Here is a 24,653-nt window from a genome sequence, read left to right on the forward strand (position 1 = left end):
AAAAAAAAAAAAAAAAAAGCTCAGGAAGGACACTAAAAAAACGAAGCACTCATTAGAGAACAAAAAAGTTCCATCCTAGAAAGGAAATGTTTTATGTCTAGATAATGAACATCAACTACCAGAATTAACAACAAAAAATTAAACAGTACCCCAAATCATTTTAAAGCAGTTATTTTGATTTGGAATTTTATTATTTTTCTGAGCATATCTAAAAATCTGTCATTACAACATTAGATGCTTTTCACACACCTGGGATGCCAGTAACTAACACATTCTAAAAGACTGTACTATGTGCTTAGGAAAACACTGGAAGAGAAAATTTTCTGTCTTCCTTATAGGATCAGTCTTCATCAGACCAGCTGAAGGTACAGTAATTAACTCAGAGGAATTAGAGCTAAGCAAGCTGAACTTTATAAACCACTGATGTATCGACCCAAGAGAGAGCTCTGCAGTACAGCATCTATTTTAGCAGGCAGCAGGAGCAGCTATGTGAATCAGAGATACAAAATGGACATGTCCTAGAGTAGAGTCAAACTTAAGGACAACGACCTGAGCTTAAATAGTGGATCTTGCTCTTAACTGTGTAACTCAGAGGAAAGTAATCTAGGTCAGCTTTCCCACCTGCAAAATGAGAGCAATAGTATTTTAGTGTGATTGTAAAGAGTAAGTGAGATAGCATGTAACGTGTAAGGCACCTAGCATGAGTCCAGTGTCCTCCCCGTCTTGGTTTTAAATCCTGATAAAGAATGCTCAAATGCTATAGAATTTCTATGTTCAAAAAGAAAAAAAAACATATAGTAATAGATATTCTTGTTCCCTATAAGCATCTGTTGGGAGCAAGAAGAGTGGTAAGGCAGGAGAGAAGGGCCATAAAATCCCTTAGAGTCTAGGGAAAACTGCAACTACATCTATTAGCCTATCATGTAATTCAACTCAATTAAATGTCAGGGGATGCAACCTAAAAATTAGACATTTCTCAAGAGATTGAGACCACCCTGGCCAACATGGTGAAACCCCGTCCCTACTAAAAATACAAAAATTAGCTGGGTTTGGTGTTGTGCACCTGTAGTCCCAGCCACCCGAGAGGCTGAGGCAGGAGAATTGCTGGAACCCAGGAGGTGGAAGAGCCTAGATTGTGCCACTGCACTCCAGCCTGGCAACAAAGTGAGATTCTGTCTCAACCAAAAAACAAACAAAAAACCAGGTTCATACAGTGTTACAGGCAATGCTGAAATCTAAGAAGCTTTTCGAACCATAATAAACAATTGTTTTTACATAAATCAAGTGGCAAAATCAGTCCTGAACTTGAACTGCCTTAGAAGCTCTATGGTCTTTATTACTGCACTGAGCATAAACATTTGTGCATCTTAAGTTTCACTTTGTGGTGGTATCCAAAATCCCACTGGGGATGTGATATAACATATGATGTACTGCAGTAGCTTCTAGAAGTACAAATTATTCCAAATTCTAAGACATATATAGCCCAAAGGTTTCAGATAAGGGAATTTGTACAATCTCTATTTAAAGGAGGGGGAAAAATAGAAATATAAAGAGAGCTAACCTGCCTGAGGCAGAGACTTGCGGTTAACAATTATCTTTCTCAAGTCAGAATTTGCTTTCGAACCCTCAAATATTCTATTATACGGAAACAATAACACTACTTGTAATATAACATGAAGTTCTTGGAAAAAAAAAAAAGAGAGAAAGAGATAATATACATAAAATGCTTCAAACAATGCCCAGCACAAAGTAAGTGCCCAATAAATGCTGTGTAATAGTAACCGTTCCTAAAAAATACTTTGAACATAGTTCATTGTGTCATAAAAATGGTTAATTTTATGTGTCAATTACATCTGGCTAAGGGATGCCCAAATAGCTGGTAAAACATTTTTCTTAAGTGTGTCTATGAGGGTGTTTCCAGAATAGGTTAGAATTTGAATTGGACAACTCAGAAGACCACCTTCACTCAAGTGTGTGGGCATCATCCAATCCTCTGAGATCCTGAATAGAACAAAAAGGCAAAGGAAAGGCAGATTTTCTTCTAGAGCAGAGACACATTCTTGGGTCTTCTTGGGACTCAGACAGGGATTCATACCATTGAATCCCCTACTTCTCAGGCCTTTCCACTGGAAGTCTACCACTGGCTTTCCTGGGCCTCCAGCTTGCAGCTGGCAGATCGTGGAGCTTAGCCTCCATCATCACCTGAGCCCATCCCTCATAATTAATCTATGTATATATGTATATATCTTAGCTATAGCTCTGTATATCCTACTGATTCTGTTTCTCGAAATATCTTTGATTAATCACTAGGAAAATCACTAGAAAAATTAATAACTGATTAATCACTAGGAAAATCACTAGGTAAATATACAGCTCTCACAGTATGCTATGTGCTTTATTATATTTTATTTTTTGTTTTTAATCCAAGAGTTCTCTCTTTTCTATGACCACAGAGGCATTTCTACCATCAGAGATAGTCTTGAGTACAAGTCATAAATGGAATGGCTTATCTCAGGTGAGCAAACAAGCACTATAGCTGGGAGGGGATCGTAAGACTTAAAGCTTTAATGCAAAAAAGATATTTTTTAGAAATAAGAAACCTATAAGACTGAGGAGCAGCCTAGAGGAAGGCATCTGGAATTTAATGTACAAACTAATCAACCAGAGCTCCTGTTAAAATGCAGACTCTGATTGAATGAGGTGGGGCCTCAGATTCTACTTCTCAGGTAATCACAATGCTACTGGTCTAGAACATCCACTGAGATTAGGAAGGTCCCACAGTAGTGATCCTCTAAGTGTACCAGAAGCATGAGAATGTGCTGGGAAGTTATTAGATATACAAACCCTAAAGTATAAAGAAACTAACAAATTTGTTGACCTTAATCAGACATTTACACTAGGCAGTTCGGATTATCTTCCCTAAGAATAAAAGAAGAACTTGTTTTAAATCCCTTAAAAATAAAAGTAGCAGACCAGAACCTATTACATAAATAAAAGACATTTCTGAAAACAATTTCCAAAGTCATAGCCCCTACAATTACACTTGAAGTATAGGTTTTACGTTTTAAGAAGGCTCAGATATTATATAGGCCAAGTATTGCAATTAGACTTCTCAGTCAAACTCCTTACTAATTGCTGACAAAAAATCATTTCCATTTTTCCTAGGTTGTACATACAAAGAAGCTCTGTAAAGAAACCAAACTGAATTTTATATTTCCTTGTGTTGAGGACATGACCAACCACATGATGGTTTAGCTGACTTTTCCAGAGAAATGTTTACACATTGCTTGGTTCATATGTAAATATATGTCAACATTTTGATTTATAGCTATAAATGATCTGTTTACATACACATACACAGATGCATAAGTTACAGTACATTAATTGTTTGAAACAAAATATCCTTGAAGGACAAAGAACTTGAGGGTAAACCACAAATATATTTTCATAATCAGAGAAAAGATTTTCATTTTCTCAATGTGAAGTCCATTGATTGTTAAATATGGTTTCCCAAATTTTTTAAATAAACTGATGAACTCAGAATGCAGATTCAGTACTTTCTCCTATTTCAATAAAAGTTTGAATTTAGAAGTTCATCTCTCAATGAAAACCTGAGCACATAGTTCTAGCCATAATCTATTTTCAAATAAATCAGTTTCTAACATATTGTAAAGCATTACACATGTTTAAGGTTTGGAGCGAACACCTCTGATTTTGCTACGAGTACATATTTAAAAATAGCGGTTCTCTATTAGGGGAACTGTCTTTTTCCTAGGGAACGTTTGGCAATACCAGAAAACATCTTTGATTGTCAAAACCAGAGAGAGGGGAGTGAGGGATGGATACTTCTGAAAGCTTGTGTGCAGAGGCCGGGCATGCTGCTAAACAACTTGTAATCCACACAACAGTCCACACAGCTTAGACTTTTCCAGACTAAAATGCCAATAGAGTGCCAAGACTGAGAAAGCTGATTTAATTAATAGGTTACAAAAATATACAAAGACTGTCCCTAGCACATCGTAATTACATTCCTTGCATAGTGTTAAGCAAAATAACAAATACTTATTGCTTATTAAATAAACTACCTCTATTTAGCTGAGACCTTTGAATCAGAGAAGAAAAAGAACTAAAAAAGGGTTATCGCATGTGTGATATCTACAATTACAAAATTGTAGTCATTGTCCAAACCAAAAAGAAACTTAAAAAATCACCATGTCCAGCCTGATATATCTAGTTAGGAAAAACAGTGTTTCTCATATAGAAGATGCTATGTTATGTACCAACACAACACTGTTAAGGGGGAGAGGGCAGTCCCCTTAATAGTAAAAATGGGCTGGGAGCAGTGGCTGATGCCTGTAGTCCCAGCACTTTGGGAGGTTGAGGCAGGCAGACCATGTGGTCAGGAGTTTGGGCCTGGCCAACATGGTAAAACCCCACCTCTACTAAAGATACAAAAAATTAGCTGGGCATGGTGGCATGCACCTATGATCCTACCTACTCGGGGGGCTGATGCAGGAGAATTGCTTGAATCTGGGAAGTGGAGGCTGCAGTGAGCCAAGATCACGCCACTGTACTCCAGCCTGGGTGACAGAACAAGGGTCCATCAAAAAAAGTAAAAATGAAGTGAGACCTTTACCAAATTATATAAATCAGTTTTTGCTGTTTTCTTTCTAATAGTATCAATGCCCTATATTTTCCTCAGGTTAATAAAGTATCTCCTTTATAAAAATTAAAATCAATGTGACATCATAATAAGTGCTATTTCACAAGCAGGAAACAACATAAAATATAATTATTTTTTTAAAACACATGAAAGAACTTGGGGGCCTACAAGCTTTTCTGCTTTCAAGATTGCTGGGATTTAAACAGTCAAGAAATTCTGAATTGGCTTACATTTTTGAAACACAGGAACTGACAGTCATAAGGCCAAACATACCTTTAATAATCGATTCAACCGCATACAGATCTCGTTTGTAGGTCACCTAAAGGACAGATAAACTTCATTAGACTTAACAGAGCAGGAAGGAATGTGCAAGCCATAAAATAATGACCTCAAGGACATTCTTGATTTTTCACAAACTATAAACATTTAATACTGACATTTTCTAAATTAGAAAAACATCAGCAAATTCACATAAAAATATATTCTATTTCTACAAATGGTTGATTTGTGTTTTTAAATCTCTGAATAAACTGAGATATTATATGGCAGTGGTTACTGAAATCTTAATGTAACTCAAGTATTATATGCAAAGAAAATGTGGTAGTGCTTAAACAACAGTGTTAACATGACTGCATAATAATGAGGTTTTATACTAGAAAAAAAAAAGGTAGGGTGGAAGTCTCTGTATAACAAAAAAGCTGCTGAGTTGCTTGCTTAGCTGAAATAATTCTGAAAGATCAATATATGTTAAGAGGGACTTACTTCTGAATTGAATGTATCCATACATACCTAGGTAAGATTTACCTTCTAAGATTTTTATTAAAATGTGGCTAAAATAGAGCATATAGCATATCCCTATGTGCCTAACAACAGCGATAATCTTTCCTTAAAAACATGCAGCCTCTTAATAACTATAATCTGTTCCTTGTAATGTAACCTGCCACCATAGTATGTGTCTGTTCTATGGCAGATACTTCAAAGACTCCCACCCACTGAGCTCAGGTACAGAACATGTAAGTGCACTGTGGTGCATAATTAATTCCGTATCACAGAACTGAAATACATAGTAAATGACGACTCAGTATTAATAAGCTTTTATAAGTTCTTAGAAGCTACTTTTTTTTTGGATAGCAATTTTTTTTTATTGCATTTTAGGTTACAGGGTACATGTGAAAAAACATGCAAGATTGTTGCATAGGTACACACATGGCAGTGTGATTTGCTACCTCCTCCCCATCACCTATATCTGACATTTCTCCCCATGCTATCTCTCCCCAACTCCCCAACCCCTACTGTCCCTCCCCTATTCCGCCCCCCCCCCGACAGACCCCAGTGTGTGATTCTCCCCTCCCTGTGTCCATGTGTTCTCATTATTCAACACCTGCCTATGAGTGAGTACATGCAGTTTGATTTTTCGTTCTTGTGTCAGTTTGCTGAGAATTATGGTTTGCAGGTTCATCCATGTCCCTGCAAAGGACACGAACTCATCGTTTTTGATGGCTGCATAGTATTCCATGGTGTATATGTGCCACATTTTCCCTGTCCAGTCTATCATCAATGGGCATTTGGGTTGGTTCCAAGTCTTTGTTATTGTAAACAATGCTGCAATGAACATTTGTGTGCATGTGTCCTTCTGGTGCTACTTTTAAGTACCAAGATATTTATGATGCAAGTGTTCTAAAAACTCATTTTGAGAAATTCCCACATTATTACCTGACTGTTCTTATGAAATTGGACTTTTTATCCTCCAGATTAGCTAACTACAAGATTTGTACAGGAACTTTGTTTAGTGAAGTGGGCTACTGCACTTCTATCCAAAATAGATTCCTCTGCTATGCCTTTATCCTGGCAGGTAAATCCTGGACCTCAACTGTATCTCACTATCCAGAAATAAAGTAGCAACTAACTTGATAACACAGATAAAAAGTTGTTCAAGCAATTCAACCAATCTATTAAAATGTGAAATACTATCGTGTCTCTAAAACAAGTACATGTCAACCAAAACTAGTGACTCCTAGTTAGTGATCTATAATGTAATTCTCCTACCTGGCGGAAGAAAAATGATAGAAAACAGACAGTTCAAGGTCCATGCTTTGCATTTTACCAAATCAAATTACGTACTGTCTAATTTATTCAACAAATAATTCATCAAAACATTACTGTGTTCTGGGCTCTGTTTTAAGTGCTGGGAATGGGGAGAGAGAGAGAGAGAGAGAGAGAGAACTTCAACAAAAATCCTTAACGTGGAGATTCATTTTAGTTAAGAAATTTTTTTGTAAAGTTGAATGGAGTTAGTGTTTCTCTCTTTTAATGAATATGTAAAGTTAACTATGTATCTGAAATTAGGCCTTAATATTTGCAATGTGAGAATTTTTCTTCTCCAGTAATAGTTTGTTACATAGGATAAATTCACAACAGAAATTATATGCCTAGTTGATTTTCTATTCCCTCCTGCTTTGAAGGGTAAAACTGCATTCTACATTAAAATAGAATAGGAATGTACCTTACATTTTCAAACAGTTTTTAATGATAGATTTCTGGATTTATAGAAAAGTTCTCAGATTTTAACGTGACTTTTCTAGAATACATTCAAGATTTAATTTTTGCAGTGGAGTCAGTCTTCAGTATAAAATACATTTTTTACTATGCAGAGATTTTTTTCTATTTTAATGTTAATTAACTGGCATAAACAAGAAAGACTCCTGAATTTTTTTCTGTCAGCCTTTTCCTATAGGCTACGGATATCTACCATACACTAAGGTTTTTTTTTTTTTTTTACTTTTATTAACATATTTTACAAGGAGCTTTGTTGAATACCTCAATTGTATCTCAACAAATACTGATTGAACATAAGTAAATGACAGAAAATGTGTCTTATAAACATTTAAAGTCCCATTAGCCTTATTTTTTTCCTACATAGCTAACATGCTTCAAAAGCAGTGTGACTGGAAAATGTTGTAATTCTCAATTGACGGGGTATCCATTTTTTCCATCTAAATTTTACAGCAATATAGGTTGTCCTTATTTTAATTTTAAAAACCCAACACCCTGACAATGAGTATTCATTTTGTTCTATTAGCATAAGTAGTCTTCCTTTGACCTTCCACAATACCCTATTATGAAAAATTACTTTAAAAAAAATCAATCCTGTAGTGATGAGAAAGAAAGTCAATCCTCTAATTTGCTGCTTTTCAGACTGTGCTCACCAGAGCCTCAGGGACCACCTGAAGAAGAGGAAAGGTGTTCTGTGCAGCTGAAATTCCAACCCAACACCTGGCACTCACCTAGTTCAGCTCAATTTTTCTCTATTTTGTTCGACTGAGCTTCTGTGTGCTCTTTCAGCTGAGTAACATGTTTAGCTTTAAAAAGAAGTTCCATAGAAAAAGAATCCTGAACTCAGACCTATACATATAATTGTTTTCTCATTCCTAGACCAGGGTTCTTAGCTACTTCAAGGTACACTCTGGCTGAAGCTATCACATCCACATGTTGTTTCTCTGTGTTGAAACATAAAATAGCAAAACAAAACAAAACAAAAACAAAAAAACCCCACAACTATAAGAACGCAGCCTGTTGGTCAGTATCTTCAATAACTTCAGACAGACAAGACATAATGTTCTCCCATCTTTCCCTTCACAATAAAGTGGCAACTTGAATGTTTAGCAAAACTTGCATTTTAAAGACAGCAGGAAGTTTATTAAGTATAGATTTTTCAGAACTTATTTCCTTATTGTATACATACAGAAAATATTCTTTTCTGGATACCTATGTAAAAATACTGGATAACGATATAAAAATGTCTAAAGACAAACAATGTTACCACATTGTGTTTTTGAAGTTACAAAAACCAAATAGAGACTATTTTGTTTCTTTTGTTCTTAAACAGATGCTAAAATACTTGGACCTAAAAAAATATATTCCCCCAACAAAAAGAATCCTCAAAAGTCATTCATTCCAGTAACACCGTGATTATACAAAAACTTCAGAAACTCCTAAAAAAGCACTTTCAGACAATGGAACACAGTGGTTAAATATCTTCCATAACTTGTCGTTAATCTTTCATGGCTTGAAGACAGTTTTGACATTGAGAAACAAGAAGTCCATTCAATTAGTTCTGTACAGTGTAGTAAGAGACCAAGCTAATTAAAAATACATGGGGCCAAAAATAACTAAGTTAAAGGGAATCAAGTTGTTGTGCAGACTAGATGAAATCTCACAAAAATGGTAGTGTTTACTTGGGCCTGTCAAAGCAAGACTACTCCAGGGAAGCATGACAGCTGATTCCTATTCCTAGAGCCAGGCCTGTGTTCTTCAGTGCTCACCATCCTTGAAGGGGAGAGTGCGATACTGCAGTCATTTTCTACACTGCATGGTGATTTCAAAGGAGAAAAAAAAAAAAAAAAAAAAAACTAATATCTCCAGACCCCAGAAGAGATAGCACAGGAAGGTGACATCAACCCAGAATGTTTATTTTTTACTTTTACCAAAATGTATTTATAAAATACGAAATAAAGACCAGCCTGGTCAACATGGCAAGCGTCCGTCTCTACTAAAAAAACAAAAATTAGCCAGGCATAGTGGTGTGTGCCTGTAGTCCTAGCTATTTGGGAGGCTGAGGCAGGAGAATCACTTGAACCCAGAAGGCAGAGGTTGCAGCGAGCCAAGATGATGCCACTGCCCTGCAGCCTTGGCGACAGAGCAATAATCCATCCCAAACAAACAAACAAAAAGAATTAATTAAATCAAATAAAATACAAAATAATCCTTCTGGAATTTCTGGGGGCAACTGAAATTCTACTGCTACTGAAATTCTAGTAAGACATGCAATCCTCAGAAATTTCAAGTCACTCTTTCACCCAGTGTGAAGTGAAATCCATAACTTTTGAGAAGAAAGGGAAGGTGTATTGCTCCATGTTTCAGAATCCTCCTTTGCTTTACACTGTACAATGGTTATAAAATGCCTCAATTATGTCCAAGTGTGTCTTCTACTGTCATATTTTTGAGTCATGTTCCAAGAACATGGCCATGCCATCTGAATCCAGTACCAGTTCAGCATAATTGTACTAGAATTTTTCAGATCCAATTTTTTTTTTTTAAAAAAGCAGCTTCTTTGGAATTAGTGCAGACTTAGTACACTAATTTCAAAGTGTAAACTCCATTGCTGTGTAAAACAAATACCGCTACCATACAAAATAGATCACAAAATTAAAGTAAAAGCCTAAAGACAAATCATACAATGTAATCAAAAGGGGTTAAATAATTAGTTATGAAAATATTTAGCTATTTCATAGCTAAATGGTTAACTATGAAAATAATTAGCTATGAAAAAGACAAGTCAAAGATGAGACAAGAGGCAGAGAAAAAAGGGAAGCTGAAAACAACTGCAGTATTTGCATTCTGGTATCACGTTAACAGGAAAAAAAATGTGATACTAACAAACAAAAAACCCTCATAATGTCAATCTGTAAGACATTTTCCCCAATCCAAAGCATGATGGGCCTTTTAGAGTCCAAGCTGGAGAGAAAAGAGAAATATGAACACCTCACCCAAAAGAAAACACTGAAGATGGAATGAAACATTCAGAGAGTAATGTGCTGCTTCCCTTTCATCCACAGATCTCAAGAGTGGTTTACAAACTTGAGGAAGGCTCAGAACACTCACAAAAGATAAATAATCACAGCCCCAAAGATGTCAGAAGTGAGACCAGGGAGTACATATTAGTTTGACATATTAGTAGCAATAAAACGCCTTAGAGTTTCCACGTCTTTTCTTGGTCTTCAAATTAGGTCTGTGAGACAGCCAAAGGGGTTCCAAAAAAATGTGGGTCAGAATCTTTAATGAAACATCTAATTGGAAATTGCCAAAAATGATAATATTCATATCACTATTGATATATATCTGTATCTATATCTATATCTATATATATGATGAGTAAAAATGATAAATAAAATGTTTGCCATATATAGAAAAGGATGACTAAAATGTTTGCCTGCTAGGTTGATGACAGTTAACCCAGCAGGAAGGCATTTTAGGTTGTCCTTAAGTGAACAGTAATACTACATAAATTTTCTCTACCAGGCAATAATCCAAACATGTCAATATTTTGGAGTCTTAGAATTCAACATTTTAAGTATTTAAGATTATTCTGAGATAATCGTAGCAGGCAGTGAGGCAGATCATGTTACTGTGCAAAATAACTCATCAACTTATAGGGGTTTCTGTTTTAAAAATGAGTAAGAAAATATGCTTATAGACTCAGAATGAATCTTTACTAATCAGATTGATGGATGTTTTGTAAAGATTTCCAAAGACTACAATCATTATCTCAAAAGCAGCAATATTTATTTCAAGATTATGAAATGGCCCTTACAATTCTTATTTCCAAATATACTATTCAATTCAACTAATGAAACAAGGAATCACACTCTAAACCATCCCTGGCCTAGCTAAGAAGATGCAGTATGATAGTGCCATTATCTTCTTGGCAATAAGTTATCTATTCCCTCCAAATGAAGTACATTAGGCTAGGTGCAGTAGCTCACACTGGAATCCTCAGGACTTTGAGAGGCAGAGGCGGGCGAATCGCCTGAGGTCAGCAGTATGAGACCAGACTGGCCAACATGGTGAAACTGAGTCTCCACTAAGCATACAAAAATTAGCCAGGTATGGTGGCTGGCATCTGTAATCCCAGCTACTTGAGAGGCTGACACAGTAGAATAGCTTGAAACCAGGAGGCAGAGGATACAGTGAGCCGAGACTGCACCACTGCATTCCAGCCTGGGCAAGTAGAGTGAAACTCCCTTTAAAAAAAAAAAAAAAGTTAGCCATTATAAGACCTGGGCCCTGCCACAGGAAACAGTGTAATTCCTCACAGTGGGGCAGAGAGTGGATCCAGCCACTACCCACACTGGGTCAGAACTGTGGCAGATGCCTTTTCAACCCAATTAACTTGGAGCAACCACCCAGGGCCTGGAAGGAAATGTTGATACTTGCAATTGGTGGGCCAAGTTATAGCTTTAATCCAACTGAGTGAAGGACGGGGGAGAAAAGGCTACTGATATGGTTTGGATTTCTGTCCCCACCCAAATCTCATGTGGAATAGTAATCTCTAATAATGGAGGTGGGACCTGGTGGAAGCTGACTGGATCACGGGGACAGATTTCTGCCTTGGTGCTATTCTTGTGATAGTGAGTGAGTTCTCAGAGATCTGGTCATTTAAAAGTGTGTGGGTACCCACCCCTAAGCCTCTGTCCACCTACTCTGGCCACTTGAAATGTCTCACTCCCCCTTTGCCTTCTGCCATGATTGGAAGCCTCCTGAGGCCTCCCAAGAAGCAGAAGCTGCTATGCTGCCTGTATAGCCTGCAGAACTATGAGCTCTTTTCTTTATAAATTACCCAATATCAGTTATTTCTTTATATCAGTATGAGAACAGACTAATACAGCTATCAACAGAGAGCAAGATAAAGAAAAAAGTGAATAAACCAACCTCATGGGTTAAAATGAGATGTGTCTGAGTAAATTATCTCAAAGTGAATTTTCTTGAAGCCAAGCAATAGAAAGGATAATATACTTTGATGTTTCAGTAAATCCGTAAGACTCCCGCAACTCCCACTAAACGCACTACCGGTTTTAAATGTATACCCACACAAAAACATAAAAGCACAGCAAAGAACCCAAGCAAAGTGTCACTCCTCTTACCTTCCAGAGGTCAGGTGATCCTTCTACAAGTTTGGCTTTAGTGCAACAGTATTTTAGGGCCAACTGCAAACACTCAGTTCCAAATTCCAAGTCATAGTCACTACACTGGCGTAGAAAAAAAAAAAATTCAGCTAAAACAATTTTAAGTAAAACTCAGCCTTTTATTTCATAATCAACTGCAATCAAAGGAAGAGCCTAGAAAGCTCAAGCTATTTAATCAGCTACTGAATGAGTTATAACATCCCCAATAGCTAAAAGTAAAACAAATTGTGAGTAGGAATACTGCAATCATCATTTGAGCTTCCAGATTCCTCTATAGTTTTAGGTATAAAATAGATAGAATACTTTGTTTCCTCTGCATATAAGTCACATTTCCAAGCATGTTTATAAAGTATCTGAAGTTATAGCTGAGGATTATCATAACTGTTGATAAATATATATCTACAACATCTCAATCTCATATCTCATATTTATATCAGAACATTTGTAGGTCCTAGTTCTGTTGTTTTAATATTTAAAATATCAAAATATCCTTTTTAATTATTTACATTTTGCTTATATGTATGGAACATTTAGTATTTCATTGTGAAACAAAGTGTAAAGGTACTACAAAAATTCAGTAAAAATAAAATATTTTTTGGCATTTTAAGCAGAGCCATTAAAATATCCAAGTAATAATACAATTCAGCTGAACAATACTCAGGGTGCCTAGCCTGTCTCCAAGTTCTATTTTAAGCACCAGATATATAAAGATAAATCACACATGTATTGTGCCCTCAAGGAACTAAGATCTAGAAGATAGATGCAGTACTAGAAGAATATCTACAGGTAACTCAGCAGATAAAATCAGGAAGGCCTATCAGAGGAAATGGCTTGATCTCCATCTAACAGCAGAATAAAACTGGACAAGGGGATTACATTTAAATCAAAAGGTGCCATGCAAAGTTACAGAGGTTTGAGTCATTTGGCACACTTACATTGCTTTTCTTTTTTGAGACAGAATCTTGCTCTGTCACCCAGACTGGAGTATGGTGGCACCATCTCAGCTCACTGCAATCTCCACCTCCAGAGTTCAAGTGATACTCCTGCCTTAGCCTTCCTAGTAGCTGGGATTACAGGGGCCCACCACCACACCCAGCTCAGTTTCTGTATTTTAGTTGAGATGGGGTTTCACCATGTTGTCCAGGCAGGTTTTGAAGTCCTGAGCTCAGGTGATCTGTCCCCCTCAGCCTCCCAAAGTCCTGGGACTACAGGTGTGAGCCACTACACCCAGCAGAGACTTATTTTAGATAGGATATCAATGTAAGGATTGCAAGAAGGCAACAAATATGAGTATGACATCAAGCACCCCTTGCCAGAGCTATTTTATTATACTGAAGGTTACAAAATTCTAACCAGTGATTTGTAAAATCAATGAACAAAATATGACCAGATATACACAGAATCTTAATTTGACCAGAAGAGTCCCAGTTTGATTCTTCTATTTTTATATACTACATAAAATAACATATCTAGGTATTTTTAAAAGACTATTATGAACACTAGTTACATTCAAGTAAGTTGAGATGAGTTTGGTAAACCATTGTTTAGCAGTTTGTGATTGAGATGTATGTACGATAAACAAAGTTCTGTTTAACACATGGTTAAATCTTTAAAATGACTAGCAATAACCTTAACTCTTTCTGACTCACTCCAGAGGGGCAAAATATCAAACATATCCCTGGATTGCCTTAAAAGTACTCACAATGTGCCATACTGAAAGGAGTACACAGAAACAGGCACTTCCTTCCAATCTCAGATAGTGGTGTGAAACATACTTGATGCTCTGTTCCCAGCTACAGTGCCACCAATTGCAAAACGAGTTCATAAACACTTGCAGGCTCCTCTCTTGTGACCTCCTATTGGGTGCCCATAAACTAATATTATTTGAAGGAGGTTACTTGAAGGAGATTATTTAAAGGAAATCAATAGTGGTGATAAAATGAAATCATTTAACATGGTAAATTAATCCAAAGGCCAAGAGAAAAGTGAGAAAAAGAACCAAGGAAAGGTGGTACAAACACAAAGCAACTAGCAAGATGATTTTGGTCAAGAAAGTTAACGAATGACAGAGGGTATTGCACAAAATGTTTTGACATTTGTGATTCACCATGAGAGGATTATAGTTATAATTATATCAATGATCACATGAGAAACATATATGCAAACATATAGACGCTGAAAACCAGCTGCCTCCCCAAATTTGGACACCCAAAATAGTGTCAAATAGCCTTCTGCCCAGGCAAAAGCCCTAAGGACACTTATCAGAGATTCCCCCAAAAAGCCAGGTCAAACCCAGTCATTTTATAGAGAAGCGCATCAACACACCCCACATAGAAAACTCACCAAGTATAACCAGACCCTAGTTAAACATGAGCAGAAAACCCACATTTAACTGTCACTCAAGAAAAGATTGTAACATGAAAGATCAAAATGGCAAAATAATAATAATAATAATAATAAAGCACTTGAGGAGACTGAAACTGTAGTTTTTAAAAAACTATGGATCTGAGAAGATAAAGAATTTGAAATAAGTGACAAGGTAATATTTAAAAAAGTAGAAAATGAAAGAGCTGTATAACTCATCAGCAAAGTCAAATATCCAAATAAAAAGATTGAAATTTCAGGAAAAACAGGAAAAGAGGAAAACTAAGTAATTCAAGATATTCCAAATATGGAAAACACTAAATTTCCACATTAAGAGAGTATAGAAGCTAATGGGTGAAAATACGCCAAGCCCATTTAAAAAAAATTCTCTAACAAGCTGTAATCCAAGCTTAGACTTCATAGAAACAATAAAACTTAGAAGAAGCAAATTATTCACAATTCTTAGGTTAATGATTTTAAACAAAGAATTCTACTCCCAGGACAGCTATCAAATTTGAGGGCAGAATATGAACTTTTCCTTACATCCAAAGTCTCAAAGAAATTTTATTACCCATGCATTGTTTTCTTTCCTACATATTTTTTAAGACTTTAAGTATTAGGTTAACAGCAAAATGGAGCAAAAGGAAAAGATTGCCATATACCTTCGAGCCCCCACATACACACGACCTCTCCTACTATTGAAACCTTGTGAACACAGTGGTATGTGTATGCACATCAATAAACCTACGCTGACACATCTTTATCATTCAAAGGCCAGAGTTTACATTATGATCCATGCATAGTATTATACATTCTGAGTTTTCAAAAGTGTACGGTGATACACATTCATCTCTGTAGTTATCATACAGAATAGTTTCACTACAGTGAAATTTCTGTGTACCACCTATACATATCTCCTGCCCCTCAACCCCTTGCAACCAATCATCCTTTCAATGCCTCCATAGTTTGTCTTTTCCAGAATCTCATAGCTGTAATACAATGACATACATCTATCACTGTAATTACCGTATAGTTTCACTACACAGAAATTTCTGTGTACCACCTATACATGCCTCCTGCCCCAAAACTCTTTGCTACCCCTCATCCTTTTAATGCCTCCATAATTTGTCTTTTCCAAAAATACATAGCTGTAATCATGGAATATTTGGCCTTTTTACATTGGATTCTGGCACACCAAAACATACATTTAAGTTCCTTCCAAACCTTTTGGTGACTTTATAGCTAATTTCCTTTAAGGAGCAAATAGTATTTCATCATCTCGATGTACCACAGTTTATCCCCTACCTAAGCTATCTATGTTGGTTCCAGTTTTGGCAATTATGACCACAGCTGCTATAAACATTCGTGTTCAGTTTTTTTGTTTTCCGTTTTGTTTTGTTTTGTTTTGGACAGAGTCTCACTCTGTAGCCTAGGCTGCAGTACAGTGGCACGATCTCAGCTCACTGCAACCTCCACCTCCCGGGTCTCAGTTCAATCAATTCAGCAATTCTCCTGCTTCAGCCTCATGAGTAGCTGGGATTACACGCACGTGCTAATTTTTGTATTTTTATTAGAGATAGGGTTTGACCATGTTGACCAGGCTGGTCTTTAACTGTCGACCTCATGATCCACCTACTTCGGCCTTCCAAAGTGATGGGATTACAGGTGTGAGCCACTGTGCCCAGCCCATATGCAGGTTTTTAATGTGGACATAACCCATTTGGGTCTTATGATAGGAGTATGTTGTGTAAGATGCTGCCAAACTGTCTTATAAAATGACTGTCACTTTGCATTTGCATTTTATGTTTTATATTTAGGTCTGATCTATTTTGAGTTAATGGTTTTGACAGGTTGAAAGTGTATGCCTTTCATTTTTGGTATGTGGTTGTCTAGTTGTTCCAACAACATTTGGTTGAAAAGACAGCAAATCTTGGCTACATTGTATTGCATTTGCTTTTCTGCCACAGACCAATTGATTATATCTGTGTGTTTCTATTTCTGGGGTATTTCATTCAATTGATCAATTTATCTATTCTTTAAGCCAGTACCACACAGTCACAATTCCTGTAGTTTTACAGTAACTCTAACAGTCAAGTAGTATCAGTCCTCCAACTTTATTCTTTGCTTTCAATATTGTGTTAGCTATTCTAGGTCACCTGCCTCTTTTTGTTTGTCAATACTAAAAAATAAGTTGCTCAGATTTTGATTGGGATTGCATCAGATTTGTAGATCATGTCGAGGAGAATTTACATCTTGACAACTTTGAATCTTCCTATCCACAAACACGGGACAGCTCTCCATTTATATAGTTCTTTGAAGTCTCTCAGAGTTTTGCAGTTTTCCTCATATAGTTTTGTACATTTTGTTTGACTTATGCCCAAGTATCATTTTGGGGGCTGCTAACGTAAACAGTAATATATTTCTATTTTCAAATTACACGTTTATGATGGTACAAAGGAAAGCAATGGACTTTTGTTTATTGGCTTAGTATCCTGCAGCTGTCCACTACTGTCCACTAATTCTATAACTTCTGTCAATGCTTTCAGATTTCCCACAGAGACAATCCTATCAGCTCTGAAAAATGTTTTCTTCCTTCCCAATTACAGTATTTAGTTCATTTCCTTCTCTTATTAGCTAGAAATTCCAGGACAATGTTGAAAAAGAACATTGAGAAGGCACATCCTTGCCTTGTTCTTGGATCTTACCAGGAAAGCACCTAATCTTTTCACCATTAATAATGTTAGCTGCAGGTGTTTTACGGATTTTTTTTTTTTTAATCAAGAAAGAACTCTATTTCTGGTTTTCCGAAATGTACCATAAATGAGTGTATTTTGTCAAATGCTTTTTCTGTATCCATTAATATGATCACGTGATTTTCTCTTTCAGCCTGTTGATGTGATGAAATACATCCGATTTTTCAATGTCGAACTAGTATTGTATATGTGAGATAAATTCCCAGTCAGTTGCGGGGTTTTGTTTTTGTACATTGTTGAAATCAGCTTCATAGTATTTTGGTAAGTACCATGACATCTCTATGGTCATGAGAGAGATTGATCATAGTTTCCTTGTAAAGTCTTTTTTGTATGGTTTATTGAATCAGGGTAATTCTGGCATTACAGAGTAAGTTAAGGAATTCTGGAAAATTCAGGGTAATTCTGGCATCACAGAATGAGTTAAGTTCAGGAAAACTGCAGACCGTTGGTATAATTACTTCCTTGAAAGTTTGGTCGAAATTACCAGTGAATCCACCTAAGTCTAGTACTTTATATATCAGGTTAATTATTGACTCAATTTATTTAACAGATGTTGGCCTATTAAGATTTCCTAGTTCTTCCTCTATGAGTTTAGGCTATTATGTCCTTCAATGAACTGGCCCATTTCATCTAGGCTGTTAAGTTTTTAGGTTGTTTAGCACAGAGTTGTTCATTATACTCCTTTATTAGCCTTTTAAAGTACATGGGATCTGTAATAATGTCTGTGTTTTCATTTCTGATACTGATTTGTGTATTCTTTCTTAGCTTGGTCCATCTATTTTATCTTGTCAAAGAACCAGATTTTGGTCTGGAAGATTTTTCTCTACTGATGTCCTATTATCAGTTTCATCTATTTCTGCTCCAATTTGTATTTGCTCTTTTTCTCCTTAATCTGCTCTTCTTTTTCTAGTTTCCTAAAATGGAAGCTTACATGATTGATTTTAAGTCTTTCTTTTTTAACATATGCATGCAATGCTAGTTTTTCCTTTAAGCACTGTCCTTGCTGCATTCCGAAATTTGTTGAGTTCCATTTTATTTAGTTAAAAATATAGTTTTGAGATTTCTCTCTTACACATTATTTAAGAGTATGTTGTTTAGTCTTCAAGTATTTTTGGATTTTCCAGGTGACTTTATTGACTTCTAGTTTAATTTCATTGAAGTCTGAGAACAGTCCTTGTGTCATTTGTCCTTTTAGCTCTGTTGTGTTTTATGGACCAGAAAGTTGCCTGTCTTGTTGGATGTTCCATATAAGCATGAGAATAATGCGCAGTTTTCTGTTTGTGAATGAAATAGTTAGATGTCAATTTTACCCAGCTGATTAATACTGTCACTGAGGTCAAGGATGTCTTTAGCCAAGTTTCTGCCTGTGAATCTGCCCATTTCTGACAAAGGGGTGTTGAAGTCTCCAAGTTTAATAATGGATCTTCCTATCTCTTCTTGCAGTTCTATTAGTTTTCGCCTCACACATAAGCATATTCTGTTGTTAGACGTGTACACATTAAGCATTGTTTTATATTCTTAGAAGACTGATCCTTCTATCACTGTGTAATGCCTCTTTAGTATATGTCCTGGATTTTGCAATATACTTTTTACAACTAATCTGTGACCACTTTCCAATAATGCTGTGCCACTTCGTGAATACAGTAAGCGTCTTATAAAATAATCCTAATTATTCACTCCCATTCCTTATACGTTGTCATTTGTTTCATTTATGGAAGCACACAATCAGATACATAGTTGCTATTATCATTTTGAACAAACTTACCTGTTACATTAAGAAAAGTAAGTTTATTTTACACCTTCACTGCCTCCTCAACTGAAGTTTTCCCTTTTTCTTATACCTAGTGTTCATTTAGAAAAAGGGCAGATTCATTCATGTTGTTGCAAGTAGTGGGATTTCCTTATTTTGTGGCTAAGGAACATTCCAGTGGGTACACGTGTGATCACATCCTATTCATCAATGGACACAGATATTTTTATGTATCTTGACTACTGTGAACAATGCATCAATGATGTTTCAATGAATACGGGAGTATAGATATCTATGAGGTGCTAATTTCATTTCTTTGTGACATACCCAGAAGTGAAATTGCTAGATTATATGGTAATTCTATTTTCAATTCTTTGAGGAACCTCCACATTTTTTGCTGTAATGGTTATACCAATTTATATCCCCACCAACAGAGTATCAAAGTCCTCTTTCGTCCACACCCTCACCAACACTTATTATTTCTCTGGTCTTTTTACTAATCATTCTAATAACTATGAGATGGCCCTTATCTTCACTTGAACAACTAGTTTCTGTGATCAACCTGGAAACTTGCCTTTAATTCTTTCATGGCTTCTCTGAAATTTTTTTTTTTTTTTTTTTTTTGAGACGGAGTTTCGCTCTTGTTACCCAGGCTGGAGTGCAATGGCGCGATCTCGGCTCACCGCAACCTCTGCCTCCTGGGTTCAGGCAATTCTCCTGCCTCAGCCTCCTGAGTAGCTGGGATTACAGGCACGCGCCACCATGCCCAGCTAATTTTTTGTAGTTTTAGTAGAGACGGGGTTTCACCATGTTGACCAGGATGGTCTTGATCTCTTGACCTTGTGATCCACCCGCCTCGGCCTCCCAAAGTGCTGGGATTACAGGCTTGAGTCTGAAATTTTTATTGTCAACACAGTCTCTAACTGGAAGCTCCATCCGTGATCTATCTTACCTTCTCTTAATCTAGCCCTTTTACCTCACTGAGGCATTCAACCCTGTGAAACCTCCAATTGCTTCTGGTTAGAAAACCTATTTTCTTAGACTACTCTTTTCAACAAGAAGACTATGGTTAATGGCATGAATAATTTTATTACTAGCACCCCAACTTCCTTGTACATCCGGTAGATCTTCTTTATGAACCCTAATCACAAAATCACGTTACCTGTTTTATCATCTTAACTTTTAGTTTATGTTTTTATCAGTCACACATACACACGGTATAAAGACCTAAATGTTGCTACAAGATCAGTTATGAATAAAGTTTACCCACTCCCTTCACACCACTTTTGTCAGGATTGTCCCATATTGGGCATTCATATCAGGGTCACCACATTCCAGGATCTGTCCCGTAGACCCTGACTCAGCAACAGATGAATAAAGTACACTGACACACAGGTATTATGCTTTGCCAGTTTGGCTGAGGGTCCATGCAGCTTACAGACACCCTGGAGAGTGCTGTAAACAGTTGCAACTGCCAGCCCTTACTAGCCAGTTAGACTTGCATTTATTTAGTAAAGTTTAATTGGCAAAGGTTTCAGTCAACACCGCTAGAGTGGAAGATTAAAGCACAGGTTCTGATGCCCAAAGCGAACACTATTAGAGGATAACACCCATCGTCAACCTCCCCATGAGAGGACCATCCGCCTCAAAGTTTAGTTTTAAGGCCACATGAGTAAACAAGTTAGTTAAGTAAACTCCCCCACATGCCCTAGCTATTTGCTTTACTTATTAACCAAATGTAAGGGGGATTTAGGCTGCCTGCAGTGGAAACTTCCTCTGAAACTATGAAAAAACCCTCAGGGCTTCCAAAAGGGTTTGAGGCTATATTCTTATAACCTTATCTACTACTTTTCCCTTAATATTTTTGCCACCATCCTGAGTGAATTCCCACACAGTTTATGCTCCCTATAGGCAATCATTTTTCACTTTTCTAATTTTTTTTTCCCATATGTAACAGTCAGTATTTTCTGAGTAACAAATATGGGCAAAAAACCTCACTGGCATGTAGCAATCAACTTTTATTTCCTTCTCATACAGTTGTGACATGGCTGAGGTAAATCTGCTCCAAGCTGCAGGTCTGTGGCAGCTGTGCTCAGTGTCTTTACTCTGTAGCTCAGAATAGAGGGGCTGCAACCAACCAGAGTATGCCTTCCTTTTTTTTGTTTGTTTGTTTGTTCTGTTTTTTTCAGACACAGTCTAACTCTGTTGCCTAGGCTGAACTGCAGTGGCACAATCTTGGCTCACTGCAATCTCTGTCGCCCAGGTTCAAGTGATTCTCCTGCCTCAACCTCTCAAGTAGCTGGGATTACAGGCACCTGCCACCACACACTGCTAATTTTTCTATTTTTAGCAGAGATGGGGTTTCACCATCTTGGTCAGGCTGGTCTTAAACTCCTGACCTCGTGATCCACCCGCCTCAGCCTCCCAAAGTGCTAGGATGATAGGCGTGAGCCACCATGCCCAGCTCACTATGCCATCCTTACGGCAATAAAAGTAGCACAAGAGGGCAAGGCCAATAGGACAAGCACACTTTTGGCCCTCCAACTCTATCGATCACATCTGGTAAAAATCTCATTTCCAAAGCAAATCAGGCAACCAAATCAAGGAGAAGGGAAACATACTCAATTCACCAGAAGGCCACTGCAAGGGCACAAAGTAGAATACTGTTGCTGAGGATTGAAGAATTGAGACTAATAATCTACCTTTCATTCTGTATCTCTAAATTACATTCTAATGATGGTGCTTCTCAACTTTTCTGTCTTGGTTATCATCTCCAAAAGAATTTTGTCCTTCTTCCAAACTTCACCTCAATATACACTAACACTTCCCCTTCCCCATCCTTTCAATATCATAATTTTGGTAAATCAGTATTGAGTGTTTAAATCAGTAGCTATGTAAACACTACTCATAGCTGAGTCACATATTAGAATTCGTTTCTTGTACAATTCTTTGTTTCCCTGGAATTAGAGCTTATCTTTTGTTTTATGTGGTTTTCTGTATGCTTATGATTCATTCAACACCAGACACTTAGCTATTCATTTAAATCTACTCTCAATATGTTCAGACACAAGGCAATGCATCAACTTTATATTCCTGGAAAGGTCACCCTTGAAATCCTCAGATCTTTTCCAACAGACGTATTGTCTTCTCTGCCAGTCACTAAGCCATCCTGAGAACTCCCAGTATCATCATCTTGGAAAGAGTCTTCATCTCTATCGCACCACAGATCCCCTAAGCTTTTCTATGCCATACAATCTGCTTCCCTGATTGACTTATTTTGGAACTCTCATTTTGAAGGGTTGGAATAAATCCTCCAATAGCTTTTTGTAGAGTGATAGAGTTAAGGTGTTTATGGGTACAGCTCTGAGGTCAGTATTTTTAGGTCTTTCTTCCTACACTGGATAGATTGCCCCCTAAAAATTCCTCCAGTCTCCAGCCTGAAAACAAAAGCCAAGCCACCAAGATACCAGCTGCTGAGTGGAAGCAGCAGCCATGGGCTTTCCTATTCAGCAGTCAGTAAGCATATGGTTGTTAGTCACTGCTTTTGGCAACACACTCAGGCCTTTTACTGCATCCTATGTTCTCCCAATCCATACAGAGCACTTCACCACCACCTGCCTCTGTTAAGGTAGTTATAGATTAGGAAAGGAAATTTAGAGATCAGACTGCTTAAACAGCTTTTGGCTAACCCTCCGTATTTTGTACCCCCTACTTCATTCTGTTTCAGAAGTACCTGGGGCTACCAGGTCCTAGACATTGAGAATTCTAGTGCGGACAGTTTTAAATCTAAATTCTTAGCTTGCCCCAACCATTTGCTTGTAATTTGGCCTTCTCCAAGCTGAATCTGTTAGTGCTAATTCACTTATTTTCCAGCTATTCTTCATTTTTCATTGTTACCTCTCCTATTCTTTTGAGGGCTTGTCATTTTTAAGCCCTTTCTAGTAGCTTTAATGAGGTTTGAGTCGTCAGCAAAATTAGGTAACTGCTCAGTTGGCTATCTCTACCCAGAAACAGGAGAGAAACAAGAGAATGTGCATTCTAATTAGATAAATATTCCAAATTGTTTTCTATGAAGGTGGTTCTAATTTATATTTCCATAAACAATGTATGAGAATGTGGCAGGGTTATTAACATGAGGTAAATGAATATGACTCAGAGGGACCCGTAAACTTCTGAAAAAAAATATTTCATATATAATGTGATTCTTTTTCTGAGAAGGGATTCTACAACTTTCAGAGGTTTCATAACAAAAAAAAAATAAGGTAGGAACCACTGTTTTATGGTAACCACATAATGGTCCACGGCTACAGATAATCTGATTACATATCCTTTCAGCCTTAACATCATTCACAGTATTATTTCTACTAGGCAGCCTGGGAAGTTTGCCCAACCAAGAACAATATATACATTAGAATTAAACTAAATCAAAGGCATGCATGCACAGGTTTCTCACTCTGCAGTTACAGCCCCATACTCATGATGTTTCAAGTAGAAACAAAATAGACCATCTTACAATTAGGTAAACAATGAACACCTGCATTCAATTTATCATCTAAAACTCAAACTTGAAGCATTTTGCATATATTTACATTGTCTGAATTATGCAATTTTTTTTGGAATTTCATGAGAGACAGTTATCCAAGCAGCTTTGTTCTATCAGTTCATTTTATGAGTCAATAAACAATTTCAGACTAAGTCCATATGAGGCTAATAGAGCTACAACCACTACTCTTCCAGCAACAGTATGAATGGTATGGCTAAAAATATGATTTCTTCTTTGGGTAATATTATTTAAATGGGCATACATAGAGAATTATATTCACGAGAAGTTTTCAAATGTCTATCAGTGGGGAAAAAAATAAACTTATCAGTTTATTCAAATTTTTCTAGCCCCACCTCACCAAAAATCCATTATAAACTTAGAGGCAACACCATCCATGTATTTATCAGTTAAACACTGCCCATTTTAAAAAAAATAGTTTGATATGAAGATCAACAGAATTGTCTAAAAATACAGTTTTAGAGTTACTGATAAAATTGTTTCCTGTATTACTTCTTTCCCAATTATTTGACCTTCATATCAAACCATTAAAAATGAAGAATCTCCCTAAAATGTTTTCCTCTATTGCAACTTCTTTGATAAACTCATCGAAAGTTATACAAAAGGAGAAACGTAAATACTTCCCTAACACACAAATTATTAACCTCATATGACAACACTGAGTAGATAAATCACATGTAACATATCTAACCCCAATGTAAACCACTGAAGGAAAAAAATCAAAACTATCACCATTCAATCCCAAAGGAAAGGTGGTTTATACTCATGCAAGGAGAACCATTACAACACTGTTGGCCATAATCTCACTAAAAGGTTATGA

The 24,653-nt window shown here is 36.8% G+C and overlaps 1 protein-coding gene across 7 annotated transcripts in view; it reads right to left on the minus strand.

Moving 5' to 3' along the window:
* The window catches only part of CRPPA (CDP-L-ribitol pyrophosphorylase A), a 324,254-nt gene that overhangs the window by 201,194 nt on the left and 98,407 nt on the right, over positions 1-24,653 (minus strand). For 6 of the 7 annotated variants that reach the window (XM_017526901.2, XM_017526900.2, XM_017526895.2 and 3 more), the window contains 2 exons: positions 12,364-12,468; positions 4,937-4,982 (listed from right to left, as the gene is read on the minus strand). In XM_017526901.2, the coding sequence (XP_017382390.1) occupies positions 4,937-4,982; positions 12,364-12,468 (151 nt within the window). The remainder of the gene's footprint in view (positions 1-4,936; positions 4,983-12,363; positions 12,469-24,653) is intronic. The other variant, XM_017526899.2, reaches the window with a different exon arrangement.

The sequence above is a fragment of the Cebus imitator genome, unplaced genomic scaffold (assembly GCF_001604975.1).
Source record: "Cebus imitator isolate Cc_AM_T3 unplaced genomic scaffold, Cebus_imitator-1.0 Scaffold45, whole genome shotgun sequence".
NCBI classification, from domain to species: domain Eukaryota; kingdom Metazoa; phylum Chordata; class Mammalia; order Primates; family Cebidae; genus Cebus; species Cebus imitator.